General features: G+C 38.2%; 1 protein-coding gene across 5 annotated transcripts in view; it reads right to left on the bottom strand.

Moving 5' to 3' along the window:
- OPHN1 (oligophrenin 1) overlaps positions 1-12,382 on the bottom strand; it is a 612,383-nt gene that overhangs the window by 54,360 nt on the left and 545,641 nt on the right. For all 5 annotated transcript variants that reach the window (XM_045995231.1, XM_045995230.1, XM_045995233.1 and 2 more), the window contains exon 21: positions 6,181-6,507. In XM_045995231.1, the coding sequence (XP_045851187.1) occupies positions 6,181-6,507 (327 nt within the window). The remainder of the gene's footprint in view (positions 1-6,180; positions 6,508-12,382) is intronic.

The raw sequence follows: 12,382 nt of genomic DNA on the forward strand, positions 1-12,382 counted from the left end.
CTTAAAGCCAAATCCAAATGGACATCAAACCAAGGCCTTAGAAAGCAAACACTAGTCTCTTTACTGATGATTCATTACAAGTCAAACTTTGAAGTCACAGCAAAGGAGTTTCTTGGTTGAAAGACTCCAGTGTTATTCTCTCTTAACTCTAATTTGCCACAGTAAAACCACAATGAGGAGGCAGAGGTGGAAGAGTAATGTAACTGGGAGCCAAGAAAGCTAGATTCCAGTCTTAATACTAAAACTAACTTGCTGTATAACCTTGACAAGATCACTTCAATACCTGTGAAATGTGGACTTGGACTGTTTCATAGATCAATGGGTTCATGATATAAGTCTATAGACCTATTTCTCTCCCTGCTGACTTTTAAATGCTGCTTTTGGCATACTTTACAAGCCAGTTCTGATCATGTACTTAAACAGCCTGAAGAAAACCTCTTGATAGATAGATAGATGTAGATTTAGACTCCATAGTTCCCTGTTGCCTGCAGAATAAACTTAATCATTTTTAACCTGGAAGTCACTATCCTCTTCCACTTGACTTCAACTGATCTTTGTGATTTATCTTTCCACTATTTCTCTTCACATATCCTACGGTCCACACAAACAGTATTATTTGTTGTTCCAGATACATGTTTCACAATTGATCATATTTTCCCCAGGTTCCCTTTACCCTATTCCCACATGCCTAAATTTACATCATCTATTAAGATGCAGCTTAAGTGCTCCAAGACTAAGATGCTCCAAATTCTTTTCTCTGACTCCTAAGGTGCTAATCATCTTGTACTTTGAATCAGCGCTCTTTGTTTTGGTAGCTCTATGTCCCCTATTATAATGGAAGCAACCTGATGGCAAGATCCAGGTGGAATTCATCTCTGTAGTCACTAAAAGCCCAAGTAAATTGCTTTGCACATAACTGATATTCAATAAATATTGAGGTAAAAAATGATGTACTTCAGTCCAATAGAAGGACAACATAAAGAGATTTTCTTTTTTAAGTTCCCATTTGTGACATCTTTGACACATACAAACATGATATGGCCAAACTTCAGGGATATTCTGAAACTTAAATTGAAACGTTTTCAATATGCTGTGTTTCTTGAGGGCTTTTGTGTCCAGTCTTAGTGATATGACATAGACCTTGCCCTCCAGGGGCTTAAAACAGAATTGGACAATTAAATTAAAACAGAATTGGAAATAAGTGTGAATACTGTAACTCAGCATCCACATTAAAGGGTCAAACTTGAATCTCAGAAGAAATGAGGTAAGATAGAGTTCCCTGGGGCAGAAGGCTTCACGGAAGGAATAGGACTTGAAGTGGACCTTGAGGGATGGCTAAAAATCCTTCCTTGTCCCTTCCCTTCAACAATGGTCCTCCTCTTTCTCAGCATTTGGCAAGGTCAGAAAAAGTTCAGGGGTGGAAAGAGTAGCTCTGAGCTCTTTGATGACATCTATGTTTGAGGCTTGAGGCTTCTCATAGGCTCCTAAATACAAAAGAGTAACATGTACCATCTTCTATGGCTGCCATTTCCTGAGAGGTTGTTACCCACCCAGTAACAATATCACTTTTTGAACTTCTATTGCATTATTGCATAAATGTTTTCTATACCTAATCTTAATTTATACCCACAAAAATGTTTCTGACAATGTAGCCATTTACAGTTAATAAAACTGGCTGAAAGAAGTTAAGTTTACCTAAGATTATGTAGCTAGTATTTAGCTTCCTGTAAAAGCAAAACAACTGCTACCACTTACTGAGTACTCATTATGTGCCAAGCAAATGGATACCTTATTTCACTGTTGCAATAATCTCATGGGCATGATTATTATCTTCATTTTATAAATAAAATTAAGACTCAGAGAGGTTGTGGCTTGCCAAAGGTCCCACACCTCTTAGGCAGATCTAGGATTCAAAATCATATCTGGGAGACTCTGAAGCCTGTCAAATCTGAGACTTCATTAAGCCTTCTGAGCCTATGATCTCTCTAACAAACTGTACATCCCCTTAATTTCCTTTTCAATTTGGTCCATAACATGACTTTTACTACAAATTTGACCTCCCTCTCCAGCCCAAACTCTTCTCTCCCTCCTCATTCTCTGTAAAATGACCATAGCCAATCTTAGCACTTATTGATTTCTTAGTACCTCATGAAGTACCCATGAGGTACTAAGAAATCACCTTAAGCAACTTTCTCCTATCTTTTCTTATATTCATCTACACCCAACCTAACAGCATGATAAGGAGTGGTTCTTTCTACTTGTACATTCTTCCAATTTTCTAGAATCATCTCTTACTTTCTATGAAATTCTGCCATATTCACCTGAAAGCCTCTCTACTCCTGTAGCCACTAATTACTCTTTTGGATCATTTGGGAGTTAGGCTCTAGGAAAGGCAGAGAATTAAAACCAAACACAGCAGATTTTAAAGCACAATGAATCCAAACAACCAAATGTGAATAATGGCCAGCACAGCCAATTATTTTAAGAACAAGTCTGTTTCTAAACTTGTTTCTAATCTGGAGCAGATGCAAATGCTACTCATTGAAATAGTTAGCATAGTGGAGAATTAATGGCCCTGTGGCTGAGCAAGGCCATACAAGCATGCTTTCTCCAAATCCTAGAACACACCATCAGAATGACACGATCAGAATGCAGTCTTTTCTCTCTAGTCAAGGCAGAAGAAAGAGCTAAGAAGTGTTCCTAAGCACATATATTGTAGGTTTCCAGTTTAGTTATATCCTTCACTTTTATCTCAGAACCTAAGGCAGAGTGAAGGGCTCCCTGCCCCATACTACAACAAGAATTTATTCTCATCCCCATCAGAACATGGGTCACACTGGATTGGGACTGGTTGCTTACATGCCAGCCTCGCCATGAACCTCTGGAAGGCACAGACCATGCATGGCCTTTCATCTCTTTCTCTCCCATTGAATAGCACTATGCCTGAATAAATGAACAAATGCAGGTAAGTAGATATCTTCCCCACTCTATTCTCAAAAGGAAAGTCCTAAGTCCCTTTGTAGAACCTAGAGAAAAGTCCTCTTCAAAGCCAAACCTGGTTAGAAGCAGTGGTATCAAGAGAGAACAGGATGTTGGCTTGTATAATTTTTCTCTCTTAACAGCTTATGCTTCTTAGAAAATATAAAGGAGAAGGTAGCTAAAGGTGTTTAAGCAATAAAAATGTGATACCCAAGAAGCCAAAGTTCAAGCTCTGTCTCCCTATCTTACAATGTGGGTGACTCTGGAAAGTTGTTTCACTTCTCTAAGCCTCAGTTTTTCCTTAATGGGGAAATAAATGTGAAATGAAGAGAAAAGAAACTCTCATAGGTTTCTCATAATTAGATACAATAGAAAAAGAGAAAGTATCCAGTTTTATGTCTGGAACAGAAAAAAGTCCTTGACAAAATTATAACAGCAAACAATTTTGATTTTATTTTAAGCCGACTGCCATAGAATAATGTAATTTAACACATAGCTTGTGTTTGCTATTTTTAACTGCTGAGGGAAAATGTAAAGAATATCAATTCCGCCCAAATGTTGGACTGATACAAGGGATGGAGATGGAATACAAGACAGTGGCACAGTTGGATCACTGAAGCAATGAGGCCTGTGCACTGCCTCTTGACATGTAGGTAAAGCTCTGAACAAAAGAGCTGAAATGGAGTGACAAGTGGAAGGTGCAGAGTGGGTCAGCTCAGGTGACAGTTCCCACCCTCTAACTGTCATTCAGGCTACTGGACAGCACTTGGAGCTAACAACTACCACTTATATGTCAGGACAGAGCTGTTTATAGCATTTGCTTAACTGATACCTGTTCTGATGCCTGGAATCTGTCACTGGAGTGACAGCCAAAGTGGGGAGGAAGGGAGGGAGAAAGAGGTGAGGAGTGAGCAAACTTCAAAGAGGCAACTACAGAGACTTATATAGTAAGAAGTTGCTATGGCCAATGTCCAAGAGGTTTCTACCTGTGTTCTCCTCTAGGGTATTGATAGTTAGAGTGGCATTATAAATAGTTGCCAAATTATGGAAAGATCCCAAATGTCCATTGACTCATGAATGGAAAAAGAAGTCATGGTATATACATATATATATATATATATACATATATATATATATATATACACATATATATATGTGTGTATATATGTATATATATGTGTATATATGTATATATAATATATAAATGTGTATATATGTATATGTAATATATGTGTATATATGTATATATATGTGTACATATGTATATATGTATATATATATATGTATATACCATGACTTCTTTTTCCATATATATATATATATATATATATATATATATACATACACACACAATGGACTATTACTCAGCTATCAAAAAAACTGAAATCCTGCCATTTCAATGATGTGGATAGAGCTAGAGCATATTAGGCTAAGTGAAATAAGTCAAAGAAAGACAAGTACTATATGATTTCAGTCATGTGTGGAATTTAAGAAACAAGGCAGATGAACATAGGGGGAAACAAAGAGAGAGGCAAACCATAAAAGAGACTCTCAACTATGGTTGCTGCAGGGCAGGTGTGTGGGGGGTATGGGCTAAATGGGTAATGGATATTACGGAGGGCACTTGTGATGAGCACTAGGTATTATATGTGAATGATGAATCACTAAATGCTACTCCTAAAATGAATGTTACACTGTATGTTAACTAACTAGAATTTAAATAAAAGCTTGAAAAAAAAGGAGGCAGAAGTTTGGCTGATTTTCCACCAAGACCAGAACGACTACCTCAATTCTATTTTCTGTAGCTAAGGCTGGAGGTATGGCACCTTGAGAAAAGCTGCATCACACTAGCCTGTTGCTGACTGATTAAAGATAGAAAGCAAAAGCAGGCAATGATGTGGCCCAAATTTAGATATTCTGGCTGATACTGGACAGTAAGATCAGTACTTACATTAACTGAAACTATTACTTGCTGCCAGAAGTCTGGAGCCAGAAGTCTGTGGAGAAAGGGGAAGGGGGAATGCATCTGGAATTTAACTTTGCAGTAGATGACGGAAGGAGGGCTAAGTTACTGTGTGTGCTAAACTTATAGGACCTGGCTGACCTCAGGGCTTGGCAACAGGCAAGACAAACTTCACTGTGATGAATATAATTTGAGTTACCAACTCCCTAACAGATTGATATGAAGGTCAACACATGACCTATAAATTGATTAAATTATTCTTACTATTTTTAAGTTCTTGTATTTTCTCTATTGTGAAAGCCTTAAATCCTTTCTGAAACAAGACGGGATAAAAATCAAGGCACATTTTTAGAAGGTCATCTAGCTAGAAAGTAAAAGAGTCACAATTTGGGTCTGAGATTTTGTGATATCAAAGTCCATATTCTGTCCATTATATCATATTATCTTCATAGAATTATGTACCACCCTCCAGATACCCTCTGGATTAGCCCCAACATCCAAACATGAGTCTCCAATTAAATTTACCAAAGTCAGCCACATCTTGGATTTGTAATTTTAAAAAAGTCCGGAGTTTTGCAGAAGTTGTGCCCATTTGTCCCTATTTTGACTAATCTGAAAAGTGAGAATGAGAAACCACCAGTTCATGAATTTAAAAGCTTCTTATATGAATTGATAGTTCTGAATTATTGGAAATAACACAGGCTTTGGTACCTGCCACACTTGGTAAGATTGAGATCCCAGCTCTGCCAGTTAGTAACTGTGAACCTTTGGCAAGTCACTTAGCTCTAGGATCCTCAGTTTTCTAGTAGGAAAGAAAAAGAGTAATGTATTCTTCACAGTAAGGTTGTGAGGATCAGAAATAATTTGTCAATATCTAGTACAGTTCCAGGGACACAGTAGATATTCAATGGCAACAGCAGCAATAAAAATATTGATAAAAATATTATTATTATCAATTTATTCTACAAACAATGAGTGCTTACCTTGTGACAGTCAAACATTCTTCTAAGTACTTGGGATAAGGAGGTAAATAAAGCAGGTCCCAAATCCCCACCCTCATTAGGTTTACACTCTAGTGATTATTGTGATTGGCTTTTATGTTCTTACCCACAATTCCAATATTAGTGACAGTAAATTGGAACTAGATTCCTATTTAATTATCTCCAACTTCAGAAAGATCTTAAGATGTAAAATAGCTGGTTTCAATTCTGATTCCAATGGAATTCCAAAGCACTTACCCTCCTTGTGATGAGCCAGGGGCCGAGGAGCTGGTCTTTTTATGTGGAAAGAGGGGACTTTCGTGGGCCCAGAGCCTGGCACAGGTCCATTGGTGGCCTTTGGTATGGCCTTGGTCCCACCATCCTGCAGCCTAGACACCAGCTTCCCTACATCCACTTCAGGACAGGACTCCAACTTGGCATCTGAAACAGGCCAGTTGCTTGGAGACTTCCTCCCAGTGTCAGCTTCCCCACTCCTCTGAATAGGCAGTTTGGGGTATTGTGGTAGCCTCGGGGGTTCTATACTGCTGGTGATAATACCATTGGGTGTTTGATGTTGGATTTCACCTAGGAAAAGGTGGTGCAAAGAGGGAAGATTAATGCTAACATTATTACCATTTCATTTTTATAAATGCACATATAATATTGAAAAATTTTATACATACTCAATGGAGCTATTATTGTGGAACAAATCACTGATAACTTGCAAAATCAGTCTCTACCTACCCCAACCCATGTGGATGCACAGATCCCATCAAATAGGGACTTCAGTACAAGATGAGAGTTTGATATTCACCACAAGTTAGTAAAACCATAATATACCAAGATGCTTTATTCAAAGATATATGTAATTTAGTGAGAAGAAGGGCTATATGTACGCCAATGTTCATAGCAGCAATGGCCACAATTGCTAAACTGTGGAAAGAGCCAAGATGCCCTTCAACAGATGAATAGATAAAGAAGATGTGGTCCACATATACAATGGAATATGACTCAGACATCAGAAAGGATGAATACCCAACTTTTGTATCAACATGGATGGACTGGAGGAGATTATGCTGACTAAAATAAGTCAAGCTGAGAAAGTCAATTATCATATGGTCTCACTTACTTGTGGAGCATATAGAATAACATGGAGGACATTAGGGGAAGGAAGGGAAAAATGAAGGGGGAAATAGGATGGGGAGACAAACCATGAGAGACTGTGGGCTCTGATAAACAAACTGAGGGTTTTAAAGGGGAGAGGCGTTAGGGGATGGGGGAGCCAGGTGGTGGGTATTAAGGAGAACACGTATTGCATGGAGTACTGGGTGTGGTACATAAACAATGAATCTTGGAACACTGAAAAAGTAAAATAAGATTATTTATAAATAAATAGATAGATGATAGACAGACAGATAGATAAATAGATGGGACTTAAGAGTCCCCAAGTATAATTCTGATCTTTTGAGGAGACATCAGTCAATCCTTGACTATTTCTATTTCTCTCAAAAGTAATTTGTTAAAAACTCTCAAATTTAAAGTTAAACAACAGAATTTAACTTCATTTTCCACCCTCATAAAGAAACCTCCAACCAGCCACTTTATGTTCCTCCCTTAGCTTTTGTGGTCCACAATTTTCTGTGACAATAGTACCTACTTTACCATTGTTCTGAGTCTTACTTAAGGCTTTGAGACTTTAATAATAGCCAAATTAACCCACACAAAAACATGAAAAATTTTAAAAACTAATTTTAATTTTAAGAGATTCATAGAGTCCCTTAAAGCTGTTAATCCCTCACTGAGAACTCCTGCTGTAAGGAAACTGTCGCATTTCTTCATAATAGAAAACCTAGATCAGAGTGCAGTGGTTAAGAACAGAGGTTCTGGTTAGCTAAATGAGACTTGAGAAACATGTTGAGCAGTTGTAATACATATATCTTTTTGGATCCTGATTTTTAAAAAATATGGAGAATTTGGACATTGACTAGATAGCACTCTTAGGGGATTACTGTTTGTTTTGTTTTGTTTTGTTTTGTCTTCTTTCAGATATGATGATGGAATTTTAATTTTGCTTTCAAAAAGTCTTTATCTTTTAGAGATATATACTGAAAAATTTATGGATTAAAGGACATACATGATGTCTTGGTTGGGGATATGGTTAGGGGTACAGATGAAACAAGAATGGGCATACGGGTGGTAAATGTTGAAGCTGGGTGGTAGGCACATGGGGAGTAAGTTATACTTTTTTTTTTTTAACTTTGGTTTATGTTTGAAACTCTCCATAGTAAAATGTTAAAAGAAATGCAGGCTTTGGAGTCAGACAGCCAGGTTTGAATCTCAGTTCTGCTTTTTATCAACTATAGGACCTTAAGAAAATTCATAACATCTCTCTACCTCAAATTTTCTCCTCAGTAAAATGGGAGTAATAATAGTAACTACTTCATGAGGTTGTAGTGAGGGTTTCATGAGATGGTATACTTATTTCAGTTCCTGGGACATAATAAACACTCTATAATTGTTAGTTATTATTTATGCTATTATGCTCTAAAAGGGCAATGAAGCAAGAGTTTTTATGTGGGAAGGAAGGGCTAAGATTTACTGCAAAGACTTTCTCCCCCAGAGAAATTTCTTCCCCTTGAGAACCTGTCACCAATCAGTGCTGCCACCATTATAGGGATCAGGGCCAAAAGGATTCCCTCTATAGTTTCCCTACTCTGTATCAAGGTAGGTATATATTCCTGCTTTTATTAATACTAGCACAATTGCTTTAAGAATAGAATATTCAAGCAAAAATTTACCAAAGAATCACAAATAATAGTAGGGGCATAAGCACAAAGGAGCCATGTTAACTAGATCACATGTAACTAGACATGCCTTAAGCCTGAGGTCACCTGCAAAGCTCTAGCATTTAGGAGTAACCTTAACCACATTTACCCTTTCAGAACAATGAAGTGAACAGTGACATGAATTTCTTCTCTCATGTGCCTAAATATTTTTAGGCCCCAAACCTCAGTTACATGTCTCTATCTGAATACTTTCTTCTAGTAGAAAGGCCCTAGGAAATTTTATCCCTGCTCTACTTTAGAAGACACCACAGGGGTTGGCTGTTCCCTACAGGCCATAACAGCATTGTTACCATCTCAATACAGTTAGGGAAGTCCAATCTCATAAAGATGATCCACATATACAGTCTCAGAGAGGTCACTACTTTCCACATGAGAAAGGATCATTTCCTGACTCAAGAAAATAGGGGATGGAATGATAGCAGCAATGGGGACTCTGAACAAGACCTTCTGCCAAGGGAAACTAATTCTAGGTTCTGGAATATGCTGAATTATTATTGACAAAATGATAAAATGGTGATGATAATAATGACAGTGATGATAATGGTAACAGATACCATTATTTGAGCACTTTATCTGCGCCAGGCCCTGTTCTAAGTGCTTCACAAAGATTAACTCACCATTACGTTCAAAACTGCTCTATAAAGTAGTGGACTCTTATTAGTCCCATTTTACAGATAAGGAATCTAAGACTGAGACAAGTTCAATGTCACAAAACTAAGGTGGCAGAGCCAGTTTTCAAGGTCTAAAGTCTGTTTCCAGAGTCCACTCTTCTTGAAGAGAGAGCTTATTCCACTATAGATAACAAGAATTTAGTATCATTCTCTTTCTTTAACCAGCCATCAATTTCCATAGGAAAACACATAGAACAGCTTCAGAAACTGCAGAAAACTGGGAACGGATCAGGACTGACAGGAAGGCCTCACAAATAGGAAAGTAGCCAATGGGCGGCCTCTCTTCTATGTGTGGGTAAGTGGTAGGGAGAATCTTCGAGATGTAACACACTAGTGCAGCAGGAGAAAAATAACAGTTACTATAATACAAGTAGAATCATGCAAATAAGTGCTATGAGGAGGACCTGCTAATTCTGTCTGGAGGGGCTGAAGACGACCTTATAAAAGAGGTAACATTTGAGCTGGGCCTCGAAGGATTGCAATAGGTAGAAAAGCAGGAAAGTGAATTTCAGACAGAACAATTTGGAGGAGTGAAAGATCATGGTTCACCCAAGATTATGCTGAGTGAAGTAAGTCAAGCAGAGAAAGTCAATTATCATATGGTTTCACTTACTTGTGGAACATAAGGAATAACACAGAGGGCATTAGGAGAAGGAAAAGAAAAGTGAAGTGGGGGAAATCAGAGAGGGAGACCAACCACAAGAGACTGTGGACTCTGAGAAACAAACAGGATTTTAGAGGGGAAGGGGCGGGGGGGATGGGTGAGCCTGGCGGTGAGTATTAAGGAGGGCATGAATTGCATGGAGCACTGGCTGTGGTACATAAACAGAATCTTGGAACACTGAAAAAATAAAATAAAATTATTTTTATGTAAAATGAAATAAAAATATAAAAATATTCTTAAAATATAAAAATATAAAATAAAAAATTTAATTTAATTTAAAATATTAAAAAATGTGATTAGAACCTCAAAATCACCTAATTGGGATAATTGGAAGATGACAGAGGAGTAGCAGGCTGAGGTGACATCAGGTAGCAGGAGATCAGCTAGATAGTTTATGAAACAATTCCGAACACCTACAAATCCAACAGGAGAGCGAAGGGAAGAGCAGCAATTCTAGAAAAAGAAAACCGACAACTTTCTCAAAGGTAGGACCTCTGGAGAAGTGAATCAAAAGCGATGAGAAGATAGACCGTGGGGGGAGGGGCCAGCTCTCGGTAAGTGGTGGAACAATGGAGAACAAAATAAGAACTTTTAAAAGTCTGCTCCACTGAGGGACATCGCTCCAGAGGCTAAGCTGGGGTGAAACCCACATGAACAGTGTGGTCTCAGGTTGCATGGGGTCACAGAAGGATCGGTGGGGTCTGAGTGTCACAGAGCTCACAGGTATTAGAGGGGGGAAGCCGGCTACTGAGACAGAGCCAAGGAGTGAGCTCTCAACTGGGGAGTTACCGTAAACAGTGATCTGTTGCACAGTCAGACCACTGCTCTTTGAGCAGGGATCCCACAAGATCCGGGGAGACCCCCTTGATGAGTACAGGGATCTGCTGGGTTTGGAGACACCAGGCAGGGCTGTGTGCCATAGACAGAGACACTTGGTCACAGGCTGGGTGAGCTCGGAGCACAGCTAGTGGCCAGGGAGATGGGAGTGATTGAGCGCTTTTCTCAGAGGGCGTACTGAAGAGTGGGGCCCTGAGCTCTTGGCTCCTTTGGGCCAGAGATTGGGAGGCCACCATTTCCATTCCCATTCTACAGAATACTATGGAAATCATTCATGGAATAAAAACTCCTGAAAGCAAACCCCAGATTACTTAGCCTGGCCCCTGGTAAGGGCGGTGCAATTCAGGCTCAGGCAAAGACACTTGAGAAACACTACAACAACCCCCGACCCCAGAAGATTAGCAAGAAACCCAGCCAAGACCAAGTTCACTTACCAAGGTGAACAGCAGAATTCGAGAGGAGGAGAAGGCAAAGCATGGAATTCATGGCTTTCTCACCATGATTCTTTAATCTTGCAAAGTTAATTAATCTTTTAATTTTATTTTTTTCTTATGCTAAAATTTTTTTAACTTATACTCTTTCCTTTTTTATCTTTTTAAACTAGTTTATCTTAACACTACCTTTCATGAAAAAAAATATTTTTGACCCTTCATTATTATATTCATATTTTATATTTCATTGTACCTAACTTTATTTTTTGTATACACATAGGGTTTTTTTCTAAAAAAATTTGGGATACAACTTCTAATAGATCAAAATCTACCCTAAATGTAGCACAGGGCTTTGCTCTAGTCTCCAGCCTGAGCAAATTCTCTCCACTTTCTTTTTCTTTATTCTCCCAATGAACTTAAAAACTCCTTTTTTAGAAAAATTTTAAAAAACTTTTCATCTTTATATTCATATTCCAACCCTTCATTGTGTTTACCCTTCTTGTGTGTGTGTGTGTGTGTGTGTGTGTGTGTGTATACATATATATATATATTTTCATTCTTTAAAATTTTGGGAGGTAGTTTCTTCTAAGAGACCAAAATACTCCAAAATTAAGTGGATGACTCTGTTCTATTCACCAGTTTAATGTATATATTTTATTTTTTATATTTTTTTCTTTATTTTTTCTCTTTTCTTAATTTTTTTTTCTGAACTTCTTTTTACCACCTTTCTTACCCCCACGATTGGGGGTCTCTTCTGATTTGGATGAAGCACATTTTTACTGGGGTATGCACCACCCTTTTAGTATTTTATTCTCTCCTTAATATTCTGTCATATTCCTCATATTCTCTCCTGGATAAAATGAGAAGGTGGAAAAACTCACCACAGGGAAAAAATTAAAAAAAAAGAGCAAGAGGCAGTACTGAAGGCTAGGGACCAAATCAATATGGACATTGGTAATATGTCAGATCTAGAGTTCAGAATGACGATTCTCAAGGTGCTAGCTGGGCTGA

Source organism: Meles meles, chromosome X (genome assembly GCF_922984935.1).
Source record: "Meles meles chromosome X, mMelMel3.1 paternal haplotype, whole genome shotgun sequence".
NCBI classification, from domain to species: Eukaryota; Metazoa; Chordata; class Mammalia; order Carnivora; family Mustelidae; genus Meles; species Meles meles.